The sequence below is a fragment of the Eutrigla gurnardus genome, assembly GCF_963514095.1.
Source record: "Eutrigla gurnardus genome assembly, chromosome: 5".
In the NCBI taxonomy this organism is placed as follows: Eukaryota; Metazoa; Chordata; class Actinopteri; order Perciformes; family Triglidae; genus Eutrigla; species Eutrigla gurnardus.
The window spans coordinates 26,730,407-26,758,290 of NC_139919.1; the positions used below are offsets into that span (position 1 = coordinate 26,730,407).

Genomic DNA, 27,884 nt, shown 5'->3' on the forward strand with positions numbered 1-27,884 from the left:
GTGCAGAAATCCGAACTCATTTCCGGGTTTGAGGATTCAATCCTGCCCCTTTAAGGTTGTTTGGACCGAGCCGGGCTAGCTATCTCGCCTTGTTCGCGTTATTTCTTCGAAGCTAACTATGCTAACTGGCTAAGTTTCATATTGACCGTAGGTTCATAATAAAAGTTTTGTTACGTTTCCCAGCGGCTGGAAAGCCAGTGAGCACTCCTCACTAACTGGGAATCACCTGTCCAGCCCTGAGCTCTGTAGGCGGCTCATTGAACCCGACACACGCTAGGACCCAGCAGCCCAAAAACAGCCTTCAGGTCCCCGACCGACGGGTCCGTATCTGTCAGCGGCTCCACACGCCGCCTTCACGCGCTCACTCATGGACCCGCGCTGAGTCTCCACAGCTCGGCGTGACGCGGAGCGCATCAGGGCGGAATGGAAGCCAGCGGCACCAAATGTAAGTCGACTTTTCAGACCTGAAGCACTGCTGCAGAAAAAAAAACTATTGCACGCTGAATATTTTTAGAGTTTTACGTCTTTTTGTGCGGGTTACAAATGTGGATTTAGATATGCATGTTTGTCTCATGTTAATTGGTCTTTTTTTCTTCTTTTGGGACTGTCAATAAATTGGGTTGGGGGGGTCCTTCCTCCCTCCCTCCCTGCCTGCCTCCCTCTCTTTTGGCTTGCAGACTGAGGCTCCCTACTTTTTTAAATATTTTGCTGATTATTGATGATCTAAATATCCATATTCTCACATTATTCTCTCTGTGCGACTTTTAACCAAGAATCAGTCACTTCCTTTCCCCCTCTACCCCCCTCCTCCTACATAAAACACAATGGTAGTGCACTTTAAACATAAATAATGTTGCTCCCCCCCCAAACCCTCCAGCTGCTTGGAGAGGCAGGGAACCAAGTTGCTCCATCTACACTTTGATTGTTGTTCCAGAAAGTCAACCTCACTCATCCTGAGTCAAGTCAAACATGTGGATGTGGAGATGTTTGGAGATGAGGTGGTCTTCTCCGTTGTCATTGTTTGATATCGGACACCGGCCCTGCTTTTTTTTTTTGTGTGGAAATGGCAAGAAATACAACATGTGTTTCCGCCCCGGTGTGTTTGTTCTACCCCCCCACCTCCCTGCCTGGTGAAACATTTTTCCACATTGTAACTGGAAACAATTGCACTTGCCCAACTGTGTGGCCCTTTTTGGCACACAATTACCACATTAACATGGCAAGGTGACCCAATGGTGAACATTTCAAATATTAAGTTGTGATTTGGAGTTTCCACAGACCTGTAGCCGGCCGCCAGGCAGGTAAACATGTGAGAGTGATTAGAACATCCAACTTAATGGATGCTTTTACTCGACTCGAGGTGAAAGGAAATGAGACAAACGCTACTTTATTTTATTCCCAGTATCCACTTTTTTTAATAGCCTCTTTAAACAATCTTCACTTCTGCCTTTCCTGCCCATCATTTAGTAATTTGCCTCCACAGAGTGCCTAAAGAAGAAGGGGGGTATCTTTAAGGTCTTATCCAGACTCCCGTCTCTCTCAACACACACAGGAAGTTTGCTTGACCGACTTTCTATCTGAGCATTGTGTTTGTGTAAACACCACGGGAGAAAAACACACAGCGACGGCTGCTGATCCCTGGGGAGCACGCCGCCGTTTACAATGGTCTTCAAATCCCCCGATTGGCTGCTGCTGCTGAATCACTTTGCCATGATTTGCCCTAAACGCGGCCACAGGGGAAGATTTTCTATCTTTTCTTCATGAAAATCGGGTGAAATGGCCTTCAAAGGCTGCTAGAGTCCAAAAAGATGCATTTCCAATCATATATTTCCGCTTAACAACTCCATCTCTTGGATATTTAGAAGCAAGCCGTGTATGAAACATATTAGACGTCACATTTTTTTGGCTGATGCTGCAAATAAATGCCTTGTCACACAACCGGAAGTTAGAAACGTTGACGATTTGTTTTGCAGTTTTTTGGAAATGAGTGAACCAAAGGAGGAAAGTTGTCGGCCATAAAAATCAACGATGAGCTACAAGGTGCCAAAAAGCTCCCCAAAGCTGTGGAGAACCGTAAAGTTATATTGATATCTGATTAGCAGCTTTAACTTTATCAGTTAATTACAGAAAAAGGTGGTTTTAGCTCATTTTCGGACTGTCGAGAGCTCATTGTGCAGAGAAGTTCCCAAATGGAGCGTGGAGGGATTGATGAGAGGCAGGTATGAGCTTGAATGAGCTTCTCGATGTGCTTGATCGGAGCCAGCTGCAGCAGCGGCGTAATAAAGGTTTTGTTTCCACGGTGGGCTCGCCGGCTGGGTGTGAGAGGGGAGAGGCCGTCCCCACGGAAACGCATCGCGGTGGTGGGATTGATGAATCGTGGCTATTGTCAGGAACGTTTCGGAGCATGTGGAAGAACTTGTGTTCCTCTGCTTCCCGAGGAAATCTATAAAAAAAAAAAACGAGAACCTATGTGCGTTTGCTTCACATGCAAAAAGAAAACCAAGTAGCAATTTATTTATTTTTTATCTTGATACAAATCTTGGCATGCTGGGAATGTTTTTTGAGAGCAAACACGAATTTGATTTGCTGGGAAGTTGAATGAAAACATGGTTTTCAGAGGGTTCGGGGCCAGCGGGGCAAAAAGAGCACAATTAGAATGCATTCTGCTGTCGTCATCGAGCCAGCGGTCAGTGACCTCATTGTGTGTTATGTTACTCATTATGTGTGCTCCAAAGTGTGTTTTCATACAGCAAACACAGGGGTAGTGAATGTAACTCTAAACGTTTATAGCACGCTTAAAGGACGGTTCCAGTGGTTTACTGTCGGCTAATGTAACTTAAAAACAATTCATCCTGTGGTTCAGTTTGATGTGAGCGCTATTATTTAGACATCCAAATCGCACCTTTTGATTGGACTATATGACTGGACTGGATTCCTTTGGGGCTGCACGGTGGTGTAGTGGGTAGCACTCTCGCCTCACAGCAAGAGGGTCCTGGGTTCGATTCCCGGGTCGGCCCGGGTTCCTTCTGTGTGGAGTTTGCATGTTCTCCCCGTGTAAGCGTGGGTTCTCTCCGGGTTCTCCGGCTTCCTCCCACAGTCCAAAGACATGCAGGATGGGGATAGGTTCATTGGTGACTCTAAATGTCCCGTAGGTGTGAATGTGAGTGTGAATGGTTGTCTGTCTCTACATGTCGGCCCTGTGATAGACTGGCGTCCTGTCCTGCCTTCGCCCAATGACAGCTGGGATCGGCTCCAGCCCCCCCGTGACCCTAAATACAGGATAAGCGGTAGAAAATGGATGGATGGATGGATTCCTTTGGTCCCACTAGACCAGAGATCTTCAACAGGGGGTCTGCAGAGTTACTGCAGGGGTCCCCAAAATTATTTTATCCCTTTTTTTTTTTTTTTTTTTTTTGTATCCAAAAATCCACCTTAACATGAATACAACCTATATTAAGCAAATATAATTATTTCTGTTTGTTTAATAAATGAAAGAAATTGTTATGTAGAAATAAAAAATAGCATTAAAATAGGAATCTGTCAATTATTCATACATCATTAAAACTACTGTTATACATGGCACGATAGGCTGCACGTTATTATTGGCCTGGTTTAATAAGCAACACAATTTATATGATATGTAATAGGGGGTCCCTCCACCGGGTCACTATCAGCCTTGGGGGTCTGAAAAGATCTCTGCACTAGACTGTAAATCTGTTTCCAGCCGAGCTCTTCTGTCTATTCTCTCTGCCTGGTAAACGCCGTGTTATTTCAGCCAATTAAAACTCCAGCTATAATAATAAGGAGATACGAGGGAATCTCCCCTCCGTATACGTTTTTAATTACACGTTGAGATCCCGTCGTAGGTCCCCCTCGTTTCGTTTGCCTCGACTTCAAGAGCTTTTACACACAAAGTGAGTGTGCAGACATACGTTATATTACGTATGTATAATCATGCACAGGCTGTAAATCACGGCTGATCGTACCAAGTGGAAATCCCCCTCTTTAACCCTTGTGAGATGAGAAGATCACCCCGATTCATGCGTCTGAGATGTGTGGGTGTGCATTGTGTACAGGCATTGTCTGTCCAGCTGTGTGTGTAGTGTTTCTATGGCGATTTAACGGCGGGCAGCTATAGAGTGCGTGTGTGTGACACGTAGACATATGATGTCTTCCTCTGTTGCAGGAGGTTAACGTGGCGATGCCTGCAGGTGTGCGTGGGTGTGCACGTCCCAAGCAGTTCAGATTTATTGGAGAGACATCGCAGAGTGAGAATAAGACATGCTGTCCCTTTTTTTTACAGTTTGGGTTACTTCGTCACGTAACAACTTCATCATTTCTGCGCTGAAATATGATTTATACACAGGTGCAGAATTGTATTTTGAGGGGATACGCCCACGTTATTTATTAGCTATGGATGGGACAATATAGGATTTTATTGCAGCTCCACAATAAGTCGATCGTGTTGAATTTCATCACATGAGGGATTCGAAAAGGCTGTCCAGCTCAATGTCAAGTAAAAACAAAAACTATTGCATTGTAAGAAGCAATGCTGCTACTTTTTAAAACGTATTTATGCAGACGGACCTTATGATTTTAGGGAAGATTCTTCACTGAAAAGGATGTTTGTGATGCATAAGAATTAAAAATATTTGTTTCTTCACTGTAAGGTGAAGGTATACCAGTATAGGTGTGTTTAGTGATGTCATACAAAAGGCAGCACGTTATATGGGGCTGTTCTCCAGCAGGAAAAGCTCTTGTTTTCTTGGAAGAGGCTGAGGTAGTAAATTGTAACTGTCATCACCCTCGTTAATTTTACAAAGTTTACATTGGCCCACGTTCAACACTTGTCAACACACACTGATGCATAGTTTTGTTTTCTTTTCAGCTCATTTGATAGAAATCTTACGCTTGATAAAGGCTTGTTATGTCTTTACGCAATCAATTTACAAAATATCAAAGCAAAAGTTTGAACTTATCATCACTGGGAGGACATCTGATTTTATTTATTTCTTCGATGACATTTTTGTCAGAATTCTGAGATCATAATCTTATTTATTCAGAAAAACTAAATCTTTTTAATGTATATAGACTCAGACATCAGTAAGAAGACTCTGAGTGTCCTAGTTTTAAGTCGATGGACCACTTCCTTGTTAATCCCATTAACACGAAAAACCCCAAATGGACACAAAGCAGCTCCTCTTCCCCCTTTTGTGTAAGTGTGACTCCCCTTCTCTCTGTGTGTGTGTGTGTGTGTGTGTGCATGCATTCTGTGTTTATTACCCTCGTCTGTGCAACGTCAGTGAAGCAGTGCCTCCACTTGCAGAATAGCATCTTTCTCAGTGTGTGAATGTGTTTCTGTGAGGGAGACATAGCATTGCGGTGATCTCATAGGACTCAGGGCAGATACGGGATCTGAATAATGCCGACTACACTGTAGGGCCTTTGTCTGGCAGCAGGCTGAGTCAAGCCCTCTGTACCATCGCAGACCTGAATGAAGAGCCCCGAGATGAAAAATGAGAAAAGAGGTTGAGCAGACGGACATCCCCTCCATCACGGTCACTTCTGTGACCCTTCGACCTTTTGACCTGAGTCCATATTGTGAAATACCGTGATGTAACAGTTGCCACCTGGATAGCCCTACTGTTTATTGACTAATACCCATCTGCACCCTTTTATTCTTTTTTTCCTCCTCTGTTAAGGGTCACTGTGGGGAAGATCAGCCAATTGGGAAATACGGGGAAATCCCGTTCAGATTCTGTATAACTAGACATGGGACGAGTTGAATCATGTACCGAATCATTGCAAATCATGAGTTTATCCCCCTAATCATAAACATGTTTAAAACTTAAAATGGCAGTGATATACTGGAAACACTTCATTCAGTCAAGAAACATGTTTGTTTGTGTCACAGATGGAACAAATTCCCTTTTATTATGCCTATAAAGGACATAAAAAATAATAATGTTCTCTGATAATTCACACAATTATCCCAATAAACGTCTCCTGTATCGCCCCACGCCCAAATACTATCACAGTGCTGAACAAGCACATTTGATGGCACAATGGATTTGACATGATGAGAGGGAATTAAAGGACTAATGCCCCATCATTACATTACTATGTGTTTTGGGAAGAGGGAACATGCCTCATCGCTTGTTTTCCTCCATGTCTGTTACACAATGAAAGTATTTCTGTGGCCCCATTAGAGCCGATAACATGAAATCTCTCCCCAGGTTTAAACTTACTAAAGCAATGCAAAAGCACACTGGGGTCATTGAGTCTCTCTCGCGGATGAGATGACAGCTCCCTGCTATCCCCAGGGCTTCCCAGAATGCACTGCGGTGTCAGCCATGGGTATCTGTGTGGGTGTCTCCGAACATCAAAAGCCTCTGTGCTCCGTTGCTGCCCCTTCAAAAGCGAGTTAATGCCTAAGCAGGTGAGTGGGAGTGCACAAACCCATAATTCTCTCACTCTGTCGCCGTGGAGACGCCCCAGCCGCTTAAGAGGCCTAATGACTTGTGGCTTAATTAGAAGGAGTGAGGATGCACGTTTGTTATAGGGGTCTAGAAGTATAGCGGGGGATTCATCCTATGACTTTGCTTTACTGAGACTTAACTTGGATGTAAGGCTGGAAGTAATTGTGCTGTGGAATGCGTGCTCCAAAAAGTGTTGGGTTTTGCCTAATTGAAGAAAATGAAGTGGTGTTTTTCAAGTCGGCATGAAAGCTAAAGTTTCGCTCTTGTAAGTCAACAATACCAGCCAATTATTTCTGCAGGAAAAAAACAAAAAATAGGACAGAATGTGTCAACGAAGAAATGCAAAGCCTCTCGTTTCCATCTATAAGTGTATGTATTGTGTTGTTGTGTATTGTGTTTGTGCATGTGTGCACGGCGGGCTGTGGGATGGCACTCCGGCTGGATTTTACGATTACCCGAAGCTTCTTCGCTTGACTATAAAAACAGTGGGGAGAACATGTTTACCCCCCTCTTCCCTTAATTTGTGCACCTTTACGACTCCAAACCAAATAAGTTTTTCCACATGCTCCCCCCCAACCTGCTGCTCAACCTTTTGCGTTGTGCTTTTGTTTATCATTCGTCCAGAATGTCCACTCATATGGACAGCAGCAGCTAAATAAAGGTTTCTAGTAATGGCACATTCAAAAAGCTCCATTCTATTGTCCTCCTTTTTTTAAATAAAGTTGTAGAAGCGGGCAGGTTGAATTCTATCTGGCCGAGGATCTAGACAGTGCATTGAGAACGGGGTCACCAGAGACGGTGCCGTAAAAGATTGGGGGGCCGGGGTCAGCTGACAGGAAAAGGAAACAGAAGGCCGGAGGTGATATGTGATGTCATCAGAAGAGGGAGGAAGTCCATCTCTATAGGGGGGGGGCACACGGGGGCATCCCCATACAACTGGTCAGCCCATTAACTGACGTAGGACAGGAAGGAGGGTTTTGTTGGCATCGGAGTAAGATTCCAAATCGCTCTCTGAGGGACTTGATGTTTCCACTCATGTGTAGACCATTCTTTATATTAACATTTGGATGATAGAAGCTTTAAGAAAGTCATAATAGGCTGTTTTCATCCACCTCATACTCAAACCGGAAGTGATCGAACACATCAGGTCACAGTTCTTCTTACTGGTTTCGTCTTCCCGATAAACCAATACTGTCTCCGTTCACCTCCGCTGATATCGCCTCGCGAATGCCCAGACTTGTTTTGCGCCGGGGAGAGGAGAACCGTCAGACCTGGGAAATGCCTGGAATCCGAGGAGTCGTGTGGGAGGAGATTTCATCATGATAGGGCACAGGGCTGGTGAGAGACGGCCGTGTTGGCACGGCTCTGAATGTAATTTAAAAAAAAAAAAAAAAGCACATCTGGTCATCTGGTTTACCTCACCTTTTGTTAGCGTGGGACGCCGTCGGAGCCTCAGTATCTATATGGAGCGTGTGTGTGGTAAGATGGTCTGTGTTTAACTACAGATGTGACATTTTTATCCTAAATGTTATGGTTCAGCGACACTTTAAAGACACAGAGCCTCGGCTTTGATGACTGAGCGGGATGGCGGTACGGCCCTCGCACGGCAGGAAGATAACATTCAAACCGTGTCGTCTCCTAACTGGAAAACGTCTGTGACTCACTTAACGTCAGATAAGATTGTGCTTTTTCAACACGCACACACAAAAACCCGACAATATTTTCATTTCCTTTCGAAGAAAAGTTGCTGGGTCATATTGTTCAGCTGGCCTTAAGGAAGACTCCCACACTGTTGTCTGGACAACTCCAAGTCCTCAACCTGCAGGGCTCTTTCATGTGGGATCAGGTTGGGGAGATGGCTGTATATCCAACATGTCCAAAGACAACACGGAAGGGGAGACTTCCAAGAAAAGCCCAGCAGTTTTCATTAGATACTGATCTCTTGCGGAGTCGCAGATGGTACCGTCGTTTGAGTTTCCCACAGTTACCTCTTTGTGGTTAGAATGGTTTTCTATTGTGGACTTGATGAGAGTTAATCTGCATTTATTTTCTAGATGCTTTACTAAGTAATCTAAGTAGACAAACCTGGTAGCAACCTGTCAATCACAAGTTAGCCCCGCCCTAAAGTATACCCTGCTTTATGCTATATTTGACTCTAAATGGACGATAATTGACTAAATGAACATCATGCTAGTTTGAAGAAGACTTGAAACTAGAGATTTAGATCATAAACTCATGTCTACAAAGTTTAATGAGGTGATAAATCAGGTGAGAAGTAGGGTCACTTTCTTAGAGATTTCGATACAATCTGACCCAAGGAGTCCCCTGGTGGCCAGTAGCGAGAATGCAAGTTTAACTTCACTTTTCACAACAGGTTAGCCAATTGCAACCCAATATTTTTCTGACAAACAAATCAGGAGAGCATTTTATTCAAGACCTTTCAAGACAGCAACATACTCTTTTCAGGAACGCCCTATCTAACTCATTTTAACGCCAAATATGGCCGTTAACTGTGTAAATATCTAATGCTAGCAAAAGAAAATATAAATACGTGATGCAAATATATCCCAATCTGCTTTCATTCGTTCACACTACGTTTCCAAACTCTTCCTAACGAGGTGGAGGGATGATGGGGAGGGACAGGAAGTGCATACCATTTCAAACCCATGACTAGTCTCCTTTAACTGACGTGCCGCTACTTCTTTTTTTTACAGTTACAGCAGCATTGTTCAGGCAAAGTCCTTAATGTTGTCTTACAGTTAATTATTAACCACCCTTCATCCGTGGTCTTCTTCTGTGAGTCCACAGCTTTACTAAAGAGGTCAGAGGTCACATTTAGTCACAGTGAGGATCGGTGTGTCAGGCCATAACCAAGTCCAGCAGGGTGTGTCGGTGGCATTTGTCACAGAGAGGATTTCGGAGACGTGTTGGGAAATACGTTGCCTCAGGGAAGCTATCGGGCCCGAGCATCAAATTAGATGGCAGAGGAGCCTTCCTGTCTACACTATTAGGCAATTCACTCTCCCATTTGTCTTCACTGACATCCTTGGAGGTGTATATTTTGAAATCCTCTGTATGATGTGCAGAGTGTGACTTGTTTGTCTGTCATTCATTGTCGAGTGGTATTTCTTCAGGGTTCCTCCTCCAGATCACCTTAAACTCCAGATCTATTTCTTTTCCCTTTTGTCTCTTTGTCCACAAATGTTCCTGTTTTTTTTTTTGTTTGTTTGTTTTTTTAAGATTAAGTCTCTAAATTACTTTTTGCCCCTGACCAAAATCTGTATCTAGAACTTTAGGAAGCTGGAATTGAATGGCTGGCCATATTTGTAGTCTTTCAATCAGAATATTCTCAGTTAGTCAGACTATAGCAGACATGATGTGATTATTCTGGGCTTCTTTGCTGAACATAAAACACATATAAACTTTTGATTATTAAGCTTTAAAAGGTGCTGCTAGGCCTATTTTGTTACCTTTGGAGAGAGCCAGGCTAACATTTTCCCTCTGCTTCCAGTCTTTGTGCTAAGCTAAGCTAACCATCCCGCTATTTACCATACCTACACGAGAGCGGGGTTCATCTTTTCATCTAACTCTCAGCAAGAAAAGTGAATAAACATATTTCCTGAAATGTTTTCAAGAGTTGTCAGTAGGTGAGAGCAAAACAAGTGTGTATTTAACATTCTCCATATGGATGTCATGCAGTGACCTCACAGTGATTTCACTGTTTTCATTCTTGCAGCTGACATACAGTTAAAAATGCACTCGGGGGGAGTGTGTTTTGTCTGCGGGGCGTGAGTTTCTGCGCGGCCGTGCTCGCGGCTGTGTGTTTGTCATCGTGTGCTGCTGGGTTTGTTTGGTGCTCTTTGTGATTGAAGGCGGCGTGCCGCTTCTTGTCGGGCCTCGAGGCAACAAGTCATCCACGTGTAACTCCGACAAAAGTCTCAACTTGCCCCCATCTCCACTCCAGAAAGCCCTTTACTCAATCTCACCTGTATCTTTCACTTTTGCATTTTCAAACTAATGTGATGAAATGAAACTGAGCCGGCGCTTCACCCGTACTGTTTTACCTGTTAGCGCTCTAATGTAAAGAAAGCAGTACAATGCCCCCGCTGTGTCTGGCATGTCAGGGAGTTCACTGGCATCATCTGGATGACAGCCTCTAATGTGCAGCTAGTTAAACGGTTAATAATATATTGAGGGGAAAGAATGTGAAAGAATTAAGAATGTGAGTTAGCTATTAGTCGGCATGTGTGTGTTTACACAGCAAGCCGTTTCCCAGGTGCTATCCGATCCCTAGGATTACAGTGGAGGGGGGGGGGGGGGATCCAATAGGGCTTCACACAATCTCCCTGCACACCCCCACCTCTAAAAAGAAACCAAAGGAGGGGAGCCGGAGTGGGAGGGAGGTGTAGGGAGATAACAGATCACAGGGAGGAAGGGAGAGGTGAACGGAGTGTGAATTCAGCAGTAGGCAGACTATAGCTCACCTCCACTACAAAGACTTCAGAGCACACAGGGAGGCTCCGACCTGGGAATATCTCCTCCGGTATCGGCTGGTGTGTGAATGAAGCGGTTCCTCTCAACCTTGGAGAATGGTGGGACTCTCATCCACCGCCGTTGAGGGTAAGTGTTGAAGGGGAAGTCTTTTGTGGCTCGTCAGGATATGAACACAGCAGGTATCTCGAAGCCAAAGGAAGGCGCGAGGATTTGTAAAGATATGTAAATGTATACGGACGACTTGGAAGGTGTTTTGGGACTGGAACGTGGGACCATCAGGTGATGTTTACTCGGCGCTGGAGTACGGAGAAAGGCAGAGATGTGGGATTGTTGAGAAATGAGCAGCAGAAATAGTGAAACGCTGCATTTTCTTGAGCCACTAGAGACTCTTTGTGGGATGCAGATTCTTGCGTGATTGGCTGGAATGTCTGCCAACATTGTGAAACAAGAGTTGTTGCAGAATGACTGAATTTTTGTCACTTTCGACATACTGTGTGTGTGTGTGTGTGTGTGTGTGTGTGTGTGTGTGTGTGTGTGTGTGTGTGTGTGTGTGTGTGTGTGTGTGTGTGTGTGTGTGTGTGTGTGTGTGTGTGTGTGTGTGTGTGTGTGTGTGAAGATAAGTGAGCTCAGCATGAAGACTTGAGGGGAGAAGAAGAGAAAAAAAAACCTGTGCACCCGATTGAGGTCACATTATTCTTCATATCAGGGTTTTGTTGGACGTGTTAGCACAGGTGCTCAACTCACTGACATCGCTCGCCCCCGCCACCACCTCCCCCTTGCCTCCCCTCCCTCCCCCTCGCTCCCTCACACACATTGCACAGAAGGTCTGCTAATGCAAGCCCCGGGTCTGCACAGTTAAACAAACTCGGCCCTCCGCCTCGCTGCACATGCACCCTCGCACAAACACACTTTGCAGAGTTGCACTATTAACAAGGTGAGGAATGTGCCCCGTGTTTAACAGCCATTGTCAGGCCGGTGTGAGGACGTAAATGTTGCTGTGAACGGCTCCACACATTCCTGCGCTGCCTCCACAATGTCACAACGTCTTTACTCCGAAGTCGTCTGTGTGTAGAATCCTTCTTTGAGCTGCAAATCCTCAAATTCTGAGCCTGTGTGTGGTTTCCCTCAGGTGCTGGGCTCACAATCTGTTTTATCTGGCTTTTAACGACACACACAACACACACACACACATAGATTTAAAGGGTTTAGATGTGTGAGAACTCATGTGAGCAGGGTGGTGTTGATTATAAAGGCAAGGCCGAGGATTTAAGGGGTGGTCTTATGTAGCTTGCATGCCAAAAACGACAGTCTTTCCTCATTGTGGCACCAGTGGAATAACGCTGTCATCAAATTGGATAATAAGCATCTTTTTTTTCTTATAAGTGACAAGTTAGCTCAACTCCTCGAAAGCAAACGCCTTGATTTCTGCGTTCGGTTCGATTAAACGCTGACTGCGTGAGTTCTCTCTGCCATGAATGAGTCACGTTGTGGATACGGTCCGCTCTTCCGCGGGGTTAGGGGAAGCCCGGCGGTGCGCTCCAGCCAGCATCTAAAACAGCTGGAATGTCTGGCAGAGTGACAGCGCTCCAAAACATCCCACTCTCTCATGAGTTTCCTCCGCTTCCTTATTTCCCTCGGGTGAATAAGATCTTAATGAGGAGACATTCCAGGTCCCCGCGTGAATTAACTCCTCGTGCCCGCCTCTCGGCTTTCATTACAATGGAAGGAAACGCCGCTGGTAACGACAAACACACCTACTGTAGCCGTCGTTGCTCTGCAGTGTAAGAGAGGAGCCCATAGGAAGACCCACCTCAGGCAAGTATGTCTGGCTTTAAGGAGTGGGAGCAGAACGAGCATCCAGACTTTCTGCTGCGTCAGAGTAAAACGTTCTATATCCTCCTGAAGTGGCACATTCACACAACGGGCTGGTTTGTTCACAGGTGCAAAGGTTCACCTCTAACACGCCCCATCTAACACACATGCATACATGTTGCCATATGATCGGCAAGCGGACAAAAGGCTGTTCTGGCTCAGCGGCCGACCCGGGGCTGACCTCGGCAAGATGCACGGTTCAGCAGGTCTGAAGCAGCCCGGCTGGAAATGGGGAAGGGGGGGGTACAAGGACTCTCAGGATTATAGAGGTAGAGAAATACAGAGGGAAGACGCTCTGTAGGCTTGTCTCTGGTAGAAAAGCGGTTAAAGGCCCAGCAGCGGGTTGCAGACCTGGGAGAGAGATGGTTTATTTAAGTTGTGCTCTGAAAACAGGGAGTGGAACCAGATCAACATGGGCGATGCGGGTCATATATTGCTTTAAGCCGAGCTCTCAAAGTGTTACAGAACCTGAAGATCCCCCCCTTAAGAACGCGCATTACTGGAGGTCCGCCTGTCTGAGCCAGCTCGGCTTTTCCGCGAGGCCTGGACTTGGAATCCCTCCGCTGTCAGATAACGATCAGGTGCCACGAGACTCCGAGTTTGGTTCCGCTTCGGGGCGAGCGTAAAGTGGGGGGCTTCGGTTATTCTTGTCAGACTCTCGTGTTTCTGCCAACATCTGTACGGTCTTTGCGGCCGCATCGAGGGCGACGGTTGAGTGAAGTTTGGGTTCGTGCCCATCAGTCTGAGTCAGCACGTTTCAAAGCTGCTGCGTTGAGACAGAACCGGGTTTCTTTGCTCCCTTTTTGCAGGTTTCTTGTTCCGTGTAAGTTTTCTTCTTCTTTTTGGGAGCTTCACTTCCACTTTTCGTCTTAATGAGCAATTAGCAAACCATGTTTCCTGTCACCAGTGCCTGTGTTGCTGTTTAGTCTGGGGGGGGGGGGAGACCATGTGATAAGCTGGCAGGCTGATACTGACAAACTGTGAGGCAGAAAGCGAAAGAAAGAGACACGGAGAAGCAGGCATCTCTCGCCCCTTTTAGCTTGTTTAGACATGTCAGTCTTGACCTTTGCCCCCTGCTCTGATAACCTGAACCCGTGCCGCCACCCCCTGACCTCTGACCTCTCTCTGTGCAGCGATGGAGGTGTTGGTGAGTGAGCTGGGAGTCCTGCTGAAGATGCTGGACCAGGAGAACCTCAGCTCCTCCACGCAGGAGAAGAAGACCTCCGTGTGGAAGCTCCTGCAGCAGATTCAGCCATCAGGTGAGTGAGAGGAGGAATACACATAATAACAACATGAAATTCACATTTTAAAGGGTGGAACGTCTCTTTCTGTGCCTCCAGTTTCAGGAACAGACTACATCTACATGAACTCGGCGGTGTACAGGAACGGCACCAGCTTCGTGGAGTCCCTCTTTGAGACATTTGGTGAGTTTGAGCTGTGAAATGTTCATCTACTGTGTATAAATGTCATGTTATTTTTGTTTTAAATATATGTTTATATGTCGTTTCATAGACTGCGAGCTTGGAGACCTAAAGGATGTTACAGACGATCTGAAAGAAGACAAGAACACACAAACGGACACTTTAAAACAGGCATGTGGCTAATTTATAGCTCATTTCCGTTCCAGAAATGTCAGTTAATATGACGCAGTATGTGTGGGGGGGATTTATGTTTCTGTGTGCCGCGTCCATCTTTTCAGCACTCGCCATCCAAATCCAACTCTACACCCCTGAATGACTTGTGGAGCGAAAGCAAAGGAAAACAGAGATTGTGTTCCCTGTTGTGGGGGTTTCCCATGCACACATGCACATCACTCTGCAAGCCGTAGGGGGGGGGGGGGTTCAGATTCAGGGACCCGCCCCGAGCCCATGTGTCTAATTTATGGATATCATTTTGAGGTTTTTTTTACTCTGCACGTCTTTGATGATGTAGTTCACAGGCTGAGTAAAGAGTATTTCATGGTTGTGAAGTGGAAGTTTGAGATTTGTGTTTGTGCGGTTTCCCTTTCATCAGAGCTGTGCAGACTCCCCGGCCCCGCGCCCGGCCGACTCCCCTCCCCCCCTGCCCACCACGCCTCCCCCCGAGGAGTACTACGAGGAGGCCGTGCCCCTCAGTCCTGGCAAGCTGCCCGAGTACATCATCACACGAGGTCAGCATCTTCCCGCTTGCTTGTAAGCGTTTCCATCGTGTTTAAAGCGCACGATGGAACGTGAGGATTTATTTTTTCTTCCATTTTCAGTCAGGTCAAGCCCCCCCAACTCCATAGAAGATGGCTATGAAGATGCTGATAGCAACTACCCCCCCACCTGCATCAACACACATCGCAAGAACTCCTGTGAGATGAGAACAGATTTAAAAATCACCAGATTAAAAGCCTTTTTTTTCATCTAATAAAACGTTATATTCTCTTTTGTTTCCATCCAAGACAACGACTCGGACGCTCTGAGCAGTTCCTACGAGTCCTACGAGGAGGACGAGGAGGAGAGGAGCCCCGGCGTCCGACTCACTCACCAGTGGCCCTCGGACGAGAGCTCCATGCCTCCCGCCAGGGACTGCCGCATCTGTGCCTTCCTGCTGCGCAAGAAACGCTTCGGCCAGTGGGCCAAACAGCTCACCGTCATACGGGAGAACCGGCTGCAGGTGAGAAAGTCCGACCTTCAGGATGCAACCTCCTCGACGTGCAGCATCCTAACGTGTCCTCCTTTCTAGTGCTATAAGAGTTCGAAGGACACGTGCCCCTACGTGGATCTGCTGCTGCCCCAATGCACGGTGGTCTACGTGCCCAAAGACAGCAAGAGGAAGCACCACGAGCTCCGCGTCACCTTGCCCAACGGGGATGCCCTGGTGCTGGCGGTGCAGAGCAAGGAGCAGGCCCACCGGTGGCTCAGGGTGAGCTGCACGTTTAAACACGGTCGCTTTGCATGGAGCGGAAACACGGTCGTCAATCTGGGTCACTGGAAGTTTGAGGATGTGGAAAAAACTTGAATAGGAAGCGTGTGGTCGAGAGTGACGCATGCAAAATACCCCCTACAGGTTGTCAGGGAGGTGAGCGGTCAGAGTGCAGGCCCTGAGGAATCGGCATCGCCCGTCATTCCAAGAAAAAACGAACTTGACAAGGTAAGTGCAGCAGCGAGAGGAGGGTCGTCCCGGCCGTTTTTCATCCTCACAGCTCATGTGAGGGAAAAGTTGGCTGGCAAGCAGCAATTGTCTTGTCACCATCAATTTTCCTAAAGAATTGCCCCGGCTCATTCACACCTGTATTTGGCTTGCAGAACAATGAGGGCGTGCGTGGTGTAATTGGGTGTTAAAGCAGCAATGATAGGGCCGGTGGTGAGTCAGCGTCGGAGCAGGCACGGCCTCTTTTAAAGGCTACCGACCTGTCGGGACATAAACTGCCAAACGGCCGCAAAAAGACATAAATCTGTGTATGTTATTAAGTGAGAGGATGAAAGGATTCATGTAAGCTTGTTAACAAATTGTCTCAATTATGATCATTTAGAGGACAAGTGTAGAAGAGCCTGATCAAGACTGATCCTGTGCAGGACTTGGACTCTGCTGTTGGAAGTCTAAACCTGTGTTTTGTGTGCTTCGTCCTCAGAGGTTGTCTGCAGAGAGGAACACGTCCGACTCCGACAGTGTGGGTGTGTCGACCCTGGAGACCTCCAGGGAGAACGGTGAGACGGATGCAAATCAAACTAAAGCCATACTGTAGTATACTGTATATTGTTTTAATAATCTTAAATTAAGATACATTCGGACAAATTTGTGTTCCTGTCCTTCTGTTTTTGATGCAGGTAAGGTGAAACGGGGGGCTTTCGCCGCCGGCCGTAAAATCACACGCATCATCAGCTTCTCCAAGAAGAAGCCCCCTCGGCCGGGAGATCCCCGAACATCCTACGCCGACCCCCGGCAAGGTAAGACCCGCCTCTCGTTGGATCTCCTTTAGTCCTCTTAGATGTTCAGAAAGGTTGATTCCCCCTCCCCTCCATGCAGGCTACGTGCTGGTGCTGGTGAATCAGGTGTGGCGGGAACTGTGGTGCTGCGTGTGCCGAGGCTCCCTGCACTTCCACCATGACAAAGGAGACCCTCGGACCTCCCTGCCTTCACTCCCTCTCCACGGCTGCGACGTGGTCCCGGGTCTCGGACCCAAACATCCCTTTGCCATCCGAATCCTGCGGAACGGCACAGAGCTGGCTGCTCTGGAGGTAAAAAAACATTTCTATTTTATGAATGATGGAATTTCAAAGGGGTTGGTCTCTTGTAATGGACTCTCCAGTACTGGTCTCCTTGTAGGCGAGTAGCTCCGAGGAACTGGGACGGTGGCTCGGCGTCCTCCTGGCGGAGACGGGCTCCGCCACGGATCCGGAGTCTCTGCATTACGACTACGTTGACGTGGACACCATCGCTAACATCCGCGACGCAGCGCGGCATTCCTTCCTGTGAGTGAGACGGAGACGAAGGGGGGGGGGTCTGAATGCTCAGACGAGGTCAAAGCAAGGCCACTGACCGATGCTCAGGTTTAATATCAGCGTTTTCTCTCTGGTCCCAGGTGGGCCACGTCCTCCAGCAGCACCTACACAGACTCCAGGACGTACGACGAGGTCCCGACTGAGGACATGCAGGTGGGATTCAGCTCAACCTTCTGATGTTTGATGCGACACTAGAAGCTTCACGTGTGTGTGTGTGTGTGTGTGCAGCTGTCGCTGTCTGAATATGACCCTCCGTATCAGTCAGCCTTACATTCCTATCAAAGATGGCTTTTTGGTAGAAAAATCAAGTGTGTGGGCGTGAGAGAGGGGGGCAAAAGAGGGCGATCAAACTGTTGACAGGAAGGCAAGAGGTCATGGCAGTTTTACAGCCTGTAAACTCCTTTCTTAACCCCGCTGACATGCACTTAAACACACTCTCACCACCTACACACACACACACCTCACTGGTGTCAAGCCAGTAAATCTGCACATTAGTTCACTGCTTAGCCTTATATACAGACGTTGCCGTCCTCACCCTTCTCTGCGTTTTCCCCCATCTGTCACCCCCCCCTCCATCTCTTCTCCACCCAGTCAGGGGAGAACCGCAGGCAGCAGTCTGGGAATCAAGGGAAGCGGCGCTCAAGTTTCTCCAGCAGCGACTCTGAAAGAGCCAAGCCTTTAGTCTCCCTCAAACGGACGGGCTCAAGTAAGTATGTGGCGTGCCCCGTTTAAGAGACGACTAAGGGATGCCGAGGGGGCGGGGTCATCACGTAAAACACTTGACGGAGGTTATCTGCATCAGACGAACCGTGGGAAACGTGTTTTGTGCCGAGAGCATTGTGAAGGTTATTCCATGTAGCTAATTTTCCTTAGATTGGTTTTCATTTTAGGGATTTCTAAAAGCAGAGCAGTTTAGTTCAATGAATACAAAGGAGAACACAATCGGCCGGAACACACATTTTTTATGAAAGTCATTTCTGGCCAAAGGCGTTGCAACAGATCGATAAACAGAGTGTCATTTAAAACCAACCAGATGGCTGAGATTAGTGGCTTCCCTCCTGCATCTTCTCAGCTTTACCCCCCTCTCTGCTTTCCATCCGTCTCTCTAGAAATAAAATGAATATGAATACAGGGAAACGAATATTGCAGATGGCACTTTTTAACATAGTTGTGTTTCACAGGAGATCATCCAATCCTCTCCGACGTGTACCGATCCAGTCATAAAACGTGAGCCTCTATCCGGCTCAGTATTCCCCTCAGCCTCGGTCGTCTTCTCACGTTCCGTCCATAATCTCTCCTCTCCCGTTGGTGTCAGCCGGCCCTCTCGTCGTACAAATAAAGTAGACGAGCGCCCCGAGTCGAGGAACGTGATATCGGCGTGGTCGGCTGTCTCGCTGCTCCTCTCCCACGCCGGCCTTCACGCCTTCAAAGAGACGGCCTCCTCCGTGGCCGAGAGCTTCAGGATGCAACCGGAGATTTATTGGACACTCGCATTAGATCCGCCGCCTTACCTCCTGACCTCTCCCTCTGCAGGAGTGTGTGTGTGTGTGTGTTTATCTTTTTTATTTTTTTAAGCATCATATCGTCGTTTCCTCCCATAATTCTTATTTTTCAAACGCGTTCACGTGAGTTGTAGAAGCGGCGTCATCCTCTTCACGCGAGGACCGTGACGTTAATAATAACACACAGAATCATCACTGTGAGACGTTGCTCTCCTTCCCATAACCCCTTGCACATTTGACCTCCTCACCTTTGCACTCTCCCCCCCCCCCCCCCCAGACGCCAACCAGTACGGGCGGTATGGGAAAACCCGAGCCGACGAGGATGCCAAGCGTTACCTGAAAGAGAAGGAGGATCTGGAGAGGGAGAGGGACGGGATCCGGAACGCCCTGGTGACCCTCCGGAAGGAGAAGAGCGGGCTGAAGGAAGAGCTGAAGACGGCCTCTGGTGAGACAACGGAACAGGCTCAGTGTGGACTATGTTTCTTGTGTGTGAGACAATTAAAAAACAGTTATCATAATTATTAACAATAGTGTGTGTGTGTGTGTGTGTGTGTGTGTGTGTGTGTGTGTGTGTGTGTGTGTGTGTGTGTGTGTGTGTGTGTGTGTGTGTGTGTGTGTGTGTGTGTGTGTGTGTGTGTGTGTGTGTGTGTGTGTGTGTCTGCGCATGTGTGTGTGTTGCAGAGAGGAAGAAGTCGTCCCTGAACAAGCGCGTGTCCCAGCTGGAGGACGCCTGCCGTACCAAAGAGGCGGAGAGGGTGGACCTGGAGCTCCGGTTCACTCAGGTCCAAGAGAACCTGAAGAAGAGCCTGGCCGGCGGAGCGCTCGGAGCCCCCGTCGAGACTAAACCCCCGGTGAAGGTACAGTCGTTGCTCTGCGACCTCCTGTTCACGTTTCCACCTGCCTGCATGCACATCGTTTATTTATCTTTCCTTTATCACGTAGGCCTCCGGCAAAAAGACCCAGAACATCTACAGCGATTCCCTCCCGGTGAACTGCGCTGCAGAGATGCGTCGCAGGCCTCTGTCCGTCTACGCTTCCACGGGAACCGTCATGCAGAAGGCCAAGGTAAAACACTTCCTGTGTCTCTCGGCAGCGTCCGTCGTCATCTAATAGATTTCTCTCAGTCCACATTAGAGAGGCTGGCAGCGTTTCACTCTACTTTTTGACCATTAAGTGCTGTGTTTTGAGGTTATGATCAAATGGGATTCTCTCACTTCCCATTTGATATTAATTTGGGCTGTATTCCTACTAAGTGATCCTACCAGATTGAGGCCAATGAGTGCAAGATGCATATCAACTACATAGATTTTGTATGTATTTTGTATGCACATTTATTTATTACGTAGCATAACTGAAATTATTTAATTTTGTGCTTTTTTTGTGCAGCTTATTCCTTATTATGTGTATGTTTCACTTATAATCATACAAAATGAATATCATATGCTCTTATTTCCATTATTTTTTATAAAACCACCTCCATATGTTTCACCTTCACAGGAATGGGAGTCAAAGAAAGCAGCCTAAGAGAAACAGGGAGAGGACTGGAGAGAAACCCCCCCATCACAGACTTCACTGAGGAAGTAAACTGTAATGAACGAAATCAGCCACTAGGTGGAGGTACATCTCACTGAATATATACTCTTCTCTCCTGGCCTCCCCGAGACTGCTGTCTGTATCCAAGTGTTCGTCGTCGTCGGTGACAAATATTCAAATGTGGCGGGAAAGAGAAGAGAGTTGATGAAAGAAAGGAAAGGAAAGTGTTTTGAAAGGTGACACAGGCTTGTTGTCATCCGGTGATTTAATTATTAATGTCATGTGATGCGTTTGGGGAAAATAAGAGGGTGGAGGCAGTTCAAGCCACAATGTGCCTTTTTATATGTTTTTTTATCTGCTTGTACAGAGTGATCCATGACTACTGTTCTTTTTTTTATGTTTTATACTTTTATACTGTTTGTTTCTCTTCATCATCACAACAACACAGCAGATCCATCTACTGGATGATGCTACATCCACTCAGCTTCCTTTAAAAACAGTCAAATGCTCCTCATGGTCTTTTTTCTGACCTACGTCATTTAATCAACGTCTCTGCCGAACCTGTGGTCAACTTTTTTTGCACTTTACTGTTCTCCTGCGTGGATAAGGGAATAATAAATGTGTCTTATTCACAACCGTGTGTGTTTTATTTATTTATTTTTTTAAACATTTGATACAATACTTTGCATTCTCAGTCACTGATTTTGATCATTTTAATTCCACAGGATACGCCGTGATGTAAATATACAGTATATGATCTCATACAAACGATGAAAAAAAACACATCTACAGCTTAATGAAGGCAATGCAACACAGTATATAGAGTGATGCGGTTCAGGCAGCCTATTGTTTACACTAGTTGACTCATCCTCATTGTTCCGTGGTGTTGTCAGTAAATGGACAGATACACTTCTATGTGTGCATATGTGAGAAACCAGCTGTTCATACAGCTGTGTGCTACAAAGAATAAAGTGACTGCTTTTCATCATCTGTAGGACAAAGGTTTTTCTTATATATGTGTGTGATATAAAAAGCTTGCACGATCCAGGCAGTGGCAACTGGTTTTCAGGTCTCGAATGAGGAGGTAGAGCAGCTTCGGGGTTGGTTTTTAATAAAAATGAACATCGTGGAGCTCAGATGAAGAGATAGTAAAGCCAGTAGAGGATGTTGACGAAGAGGAACGCCGCGGGGAAGACGGTGCGAGAGTGGCGGTCGATGTTGTGCGGGTTCTCCACGACGAAGACGGACGCCAACCTGCGTGAGGAATCCTTCACCGAGGACAGGCCGCAGCCCTGCCCCGACACCTTCTCGCTCGACCCGCCGTGGTTCCTGGTTTCACCGGTCGGTGACCTCTCCGCCAGCTCCTCGGCCGCCGGGGCCGCCGCCGCCGCCGCCTGCTTCTTGGGTCGGGTGGAGCTGACGAGGGGGATGGAGCCGTTCCCGTTGGATTCGTTGAACTCCCTCAGAAGCTCCTGACGGACAGACAGTTACAGGTTCATCATCTGACACATTTCACATGTTGCCTTCCTATTTAATGTGATCGTCTTGGCCCTCACCCGGTGTAAGTCCTCCACGGTCTGGTGCTGCATGGTGTAGAAGTGGGCGCAGGCGTACTCCACCAGGGCGCCGAAGATGAAGGTGAAGCAGATGCCCAGGTAGACGTCGATGGCCTTGATGAAGCAGTTGGCGTTGGGCAGGGAGGTGCGGGCGCCCATCATCAGCGTGGTCATCGTCAGGACGGTCGTCACTCCTGGAAAAAGACAGTGTAATGTTAGATATCAGTTTGATCCTCTAATCCATGTATCGGTTCTCATTATTGGATTTGACTTGATTTAATTGGCTGCTTGGGTCAGAAACCCTCGTCAAAAGGTATGTATTGATTTTATATTATTGAGGACAGTTCTAATGATTTCATAATCAGTTGACATTAGAGTGTTGTGTCTTATGTTCTACAAGTAAAAAAATATATATTCGACCTCTAACCATAATTTTAAAAAATCCAAAACTTACATAAATGTACATATTCTTATGTATTTTTTATTTTCGTATTTGTAAAAAAATGTTTTTATTATTTGGTAGTAATTAATTAGGTTATGTCATGGTTGAGCCACTGATATATTTAAATCTGATTTGTGCTGCAATAATGTTTAAATATATAACACTTAAATCTATTTTTCTGCTATGGGCATGTCTGTCTGATCATATATAATCAATGGATCAATATTTAATAAGGGATTTATTTTTTTAATAATAGTGATTGAAATGGATGCATATATAGACAGTAAAAGGTGTGCTACTGACCAATACAGGTCCTGGCTGGGACGGAGGACTGGCTGATCCAGAAGGAGACCCAGGAGAGGACCACCAGCAGGACGGAGGGGACGTACGTCTCCAGGATGAAGAAGAGGACGTTCCTGCGCAGCGCGAAATGCAACACCAGCTTGGGGTAAAGTCCTGTGAAGAAAGATGAAGAAAAGCACATTTTAAAAGGTAATGTGTCCGATTTGTGCATACAACTCCACGTGCAGGAGGGGAGGATTCTGGGAGTTGAAGTGTCCTACCCGTCTCGTACACGGCCTCGGACACGGATGTGTAGTAGCTCTCGATGCTGTACTGGGCCAGCCGCAGAATGTCCAGACCCTTCACCGAATCGTTCCCTCGGGTCCAGTAGAAGACCACGTCGTGCAGGTTGTAGCCCCCTGACACACACACACACACACACACACACACACACACACACACACACATTAAGACTGGATGAATCCGACCCCTTAGGAGATTATTGCCTCTTCAGTTTAATACTCACTCCACTGACGATGACGATGGTGATGATGATGGTGGTGATGATGATGAAAATGACGCGTGTCCACATACACAATGCTCGGAGGTTCACGGGTACTCACAGCTCTCCAGCTGCAGGGTGCACACCTGCCGGTCCATGGGGTACTTGGTCAGGTCCATGTTGCAGGCGATGGTAGCCGTGATGCTGTCGTGGGATTCATAGCAAGATCGTTAGGAAATCAGCATGTTCGTGTTCAGGTTTATAGCAAAAATATACTAATTACATAGGGAAAGCAAGCAAGCATATTTGTGCTTGACATACATGGACAACATAGATCTAACGTAATGCAATGTTCAGTCAGCTGCATTAAAATCAGACGGTTATGAATCAGAATTTGCTCCTCATAATAAAAAAAGGAACATCCTGTGAAGCGCTCCCGTCACAGTAACGTCCTGTATCAGTGTGACGTGACACATATGCCTTCAAACCACTTGACACAGTTTGAAGGCCTCGAAAAATATAGAAATCTAGTGATGATGCATAATTTGTTTTTCTTTATTTCCTTTTTTTTTTTTAGCAGAACCCAGGGCCAACTCATGAAAACAGCATGCTCGAGTAGGTTTTCCTCCATTCATCCTCCTCCATTAATTTTTTATCGTGGGTGCAACCCTTTAAATGTCACAGTGAACACGTCAAATACATGAAGGTTTGACCCCTGCGGCTACCGTAGCGCGTAGAGGACCGTGCCGTTGCTGAAGATGCGTATGAGGCGGTTCTCCACCGTGACGTCGTGCAGGAAGGAGCGCTTGGAGTCCGGGATGAACGTGTCCGGGATCCACAGCAGCGACACGAGGCGTCCGTCCACGCTGACGCTCTCGTTCCCCGGGAACACGAGCCTGGAGTCGCGCCAGCGCTGGCGGAGGAAGATGGTCGCCGTGTAGTCCTAAAAAAATAAAAATTAAACACAAAACTTTTCGTTTCCAAATTACGCGCGCTCTCGTGCATTCAACAAAGTTAAAGTTACGCACCATGTTGATTTCAGAGATGGCATCGATGCTGGCGATGTCGAGACTCATGCCGATCTCCACTGGACCCTCTGGGAGTAAAAAATAAAAAGTGTTTTCAGGTATGAGACACGCACATGTTCACTTTCTGCATCAAACTCCACTAAATGAGCTAAAAACCAGCCCTCTCTTACCATTGAAGTTGGGTCTCAGGTAGCGGTTGTAGCCTTTCATCAGCTTCTGGATCGTCGGCTGGAGCTGGGACGCGTTCCAGTCTCCCCAGGGGTTTGGGTGAGAGCATCCACTGGGGACGAGACAGAAAAAACACGCGTTGGAGTTGCGTTTTTACGCAGTTTGGTGTTACAGTGTCGTGTTCGAACCCCTGGATGCCCGCTCACCCCTGTGTGACGGTCAGGAAGAGGCTCAGCAGCGCCTGGAGTTGGCGGAGAGACATCGTGGATCAGCGGCTGCTGTGTGACGAGACGGAGAAAAGAAACCAATAAGTCATGGCACCGCTTCGCCACGAGGTGGCAGCACCAGCTCAGCGAACCTGCAGCAGCCTTTAGGGCGATAAAACGGTCCCTTTGAACACACCTCGAGTTTTCCAAGACAAGGACCCCCCAGGCTCATATGTATAACAGTAATTTGTAATGATGTATGTATTCAATGCTAAGCCATTCAAATATTTGTTTATTAATAATAATAATAATAATAATAATAATAATAATAATAGTAATTGTTGACAGATTAATATTCAAATTATATTTTGGCATTTCTACATCACAATTTCACAACATAATATCAAACAGGAAGCTTTATATTAAAAGTTGTATTCATGTTAAGGTGTATTTTTTGCACATTTACATTTTTGGAAGAAAAAAGTGCATTTGAATAATTTCAGGGACCCCTACAGTAACTCCCCCCTGTTGAAGATCTCTGTTCCAGACTGCCAAGATAAGGCATGAGTGTTTTACTGTGTGTTTGTGTGTATTAGTCTGTCACCCGCTGATTTATGTGGCCCTGACCTCATGGTTTATCCCCCCATCAATACCTAATCCTCTACTCGAACTCATTAAGGATTCCTCATTATCAAGTTACTCCTCTTGCAGATAAATCTCACTGTCACTGATAGCCTTCACCCAAATCTCACATCCACACGTCCACAGAACCCCTGCAAAACATTCCCATTAAATATCCTGTGCATTATTTATGCTGAGTGTATGTGAGCCCCATTGGTCTAACGGCCATAATGGAAGTTAAAGAGAGTTATTAGCTTGTTTTTCTGCACATGCCAGTTGGTGATGAATTCATGCATCCATATGGTTTCATGCAGCTGATCGTCTGAGTTTATGCATGCTCCCCTTTAGTCCACATACACTTATAAGAGATCACATTCACATCCAAACAGATACATTTACTATATATGAACATATGCACACAGTTTTCTCATTTTTGCTCCCATCACTCCTCTCTTTCTCCTACCTGTTTCAGTCTCCTGGTTTCCTTTTTCCCACCTCGGGTCACTCCACTTCTGTCTCCTTTGTTTCCTCCCCCACTCTTCCTTCTTCCTCTCCCCCCCACCACCCCCCTCCCTGAATGGTGTGAGCGGCTGAGATTTCTCTCCTCCTTCCGTTATCAGTGATTGTATCCCGTTTTTTCCCCTTCCATCTGAAGACGAAGCACCGTTCCTCTATGTCCTGCTGTGTGTGGGCTGCTTGGTTGTTTTCTTATTCCTGCATCTCCCTTCTGTCTCCCTGCACAGCTGTATTCATCCCCCCCCCCCTCGTGAGCCTCTGTGCACCCCCTCCTCCCTCCCTCTCCGTTTATACCACTCACCCTCTCATTTGCGCTGCATCTCTCCCCTCTTTTCTCACACACAAACTGTACGCACACACATTTACACCCACTTTGATGTGCCATATCACTTTCTTCTCCTTCCCTTGCTCTCTTCCTCCTCTTCCTTATTCTTTTTGGCCCTCAATCTCCATCTACCTCCCTCCCCTCCAATTAACACTGACATCACACCTCCTTCTGGGCTCCAGAGCATCTCCTCTCCCTCCTTTAACCCCCGAACTCCGTTCCCTCGCATCAGTGTCATCATCTGAATTAGTTGCTCCCAGCTACGTCTGCACCTTCACTTCCATAATAGTGTCTCCTGCACGATATAAAAAGACTGTTATACTCTCATATAACACTAATGAAAATGTTGTTTTTTCACCCTCACCTCTGCTGAGGTCCACATTTTGCTTATTGTTAACGATTAATCTGTAAATGCTCCTCGTTCTCTTGATTTCAACTTGATGATATAGCCTGACCTCGGAGGGACCATCTATAGTTCCAGCATGGAAGAGTCTAATAACGCCTTTATGAGTTTTAAGCATCCATCGACCTGCTCTATATTGCTTTTCCTAGTCTTTTTTTCCCCCCGTTTCCATCCCAGGGAAATATCATCAGTATCTCACCCCAGAAAGCTCCGTTATTCTCAGTTTCCTGCTCTGTGGGGGTCTGCTTTCTTTAGTCTTTTTTTTTACATTTAATGATAATGGTGCTGTGGAATGAACGGAACATAATCAGATTTACTTCCAACGTGAATCAGAGTATACGAGCGAGAGCGCACAGTCACAGTCTCTGACATTGAAAGAGACAAATGGAGACGTCTGTGAAACACCTGAGGGGGCAGGATGTCAGATCGGTGTGTTGGGGGGAGCTCATGAATAATTATAGTGGGACCAGTGATGTCAGACTGGCAGACAACTCGGTGTTAGTCAGCGTGCACCTCACCTGTCTGTCTGACTCCGGCTACCTGTCTGCACGTTAACGTCTGTCTGCAATGGAGTATGTTTCCTCCATCATCTTCTTTTTCCGCCAAAGAACACTTCATGCTGCACTCTGGTTTCCCACAATCCCCCCTGTTGCATAACCATCTATTCGCCTCTCAGTCTTCCGTCGCAATGAAAAGACTTTTTTTTTTTTTTTTGACAACGCCACGTTTGGAGTCACTTCCACGGCCCAGCGGTTTGCTGTCATGTGACAAATGGAAATGTCACAGGGGGCTGCTCATGAGACAGACAGCGGTAAAACTCTCCTTAACGACTGTCTGGGAGGAACATGTGTGAAATAATGTAGTGTATAGTCTTCCCGGCCCCTGAGCGCTATCAGCTCTCCCCATGTGTTGTGTTTTTCCTGTTGTCTTCAGATGAAGTGGAAGTATTTGATTTAACGTTCCTCTCTCAAGTCTTCGTTTCCCTGAAGGTCTACTTACTCAGGGCTTTGCGCCCAAGGCTTTATATCTGAGGCGTGAGCTCAAGGAGGTTCTCCTTTTCAGACTTTTCTCCTTTTATACACTCCTGTCAGTCCACTTGTTGATCCCCAAAGTATCAACTGGTTTCAGTCCCGTCTCTCTTCTCTCTCCCCGTAGCGTTTGAACTATCGGTCAGGCTCAGAAAAAGTGTCTTAGTATCGTTTCTGCTTAATTCCTCCCGTTAATCTCATCCCAGCTAAAGTTTTGCTGTAGTTTTTATTATTTAATTTTTTAGCCTTTTTTACTGCATGTGATCACAAGTGTGACATTAGCCGCCCTGTTCCCCCAAGAACAGTTTATTCCACAAAAGTATAATTAAAATGCTTTGAAAGACAATGCTCATGGAGCATGACACAGCATTCTGTTTGGGACTGGGAGCAGAAACCGACCCGCAGGACTACTAACCACCAGCAACTGCGCTTGGTGCATCAGTGAGATACCTTATTAA

The 27,884-nt window shown here is 46.6% G+C and overlaps 2 protein-coding genes across 3 annotated transcripts; one reads left to right on the forward strand and one right to left on the reverse strand.

Moving 5' to 3' along the window:
• Window positions 1–300: 300 nt before the first annotated feature.
• afap1l1a (actin filament associated protein 1-like 1a) lies at window positions 301–20,984 on the forward strand. Of its 2 annotated transcripts, none has more exons than XM_084009167.1 (19): window positions 301–445; window positions 13,979–14,104; window positions 14,186–14,269; window positions 14,358–14,437; window positions 14,859–14,994; window positions 15,085–15,180; window positions 15,271–15,485; window positions 15,555–15,734; window positions 15,879–15,962; window positions 16,444–16,519; window positions 16,640–16,759; window positions 16,839–17,050; window positions 17,139–17,284; window positions 17,395–17,467; window positions 17,906–18,020; window positions 19,094–19,261; window positions 19,498–19,673; window positions 19,759–19,881; window positions 20,314–20,984. In XM_084009167.1, exons 1-19 carry the CDS (start codon window positions 424–426, stop codon window positions 20,338–20,340), a joined length of 2,259 nt encoding a protein of 752 aa, XP_083865293.1. In that variant the 5' UTR covers window positions 301–423; the 3' UTR covers window positions 20,341–20,984. The 2 variants fall into 2 exon arrangements, with proteins under 2 accessions (XP_083865293.1, XP_083865292.1); XM_084009166.1 differs by lacking the exon at window positions 301–445 and adding an exon at window positions 10,901–11,099.
• A 59-nt stretch (window positions 20,985–21,043) lies between these two features.
• gabrp (gamma-aminobutyric acid type A receptor subunit pi) lies at window positions 21,044–24,420 on the reverse strand. The gene is made up of 8 exons (XM_084009407.1): window positions 24,330–24,420; window positions 24,160–24,227; window positions 23,857–24,074; window positions 23,253–23,335; window positions 22,911–23,048; window positions 22,651–22,803; window positions 21,906–22,099; window positions 21,044–21,821 (listed from the first exon to the last, which is right to left on the reverse strand). The coding sequence occupies exons 1-8, from the start codon at window positions 24,367–24,369 to the stop codon at window positions 21,483–21,485; spliced, it is 1,233 nt and encodes a 410-aa protein (XP_083865533.1). The 5' UTR covers window positions 24,370–24,420; the 3' UTR covers window positions 21,044–21,482.
• Window positions 24,421–27,884: the final 3,464 nt, after the last annotated feature.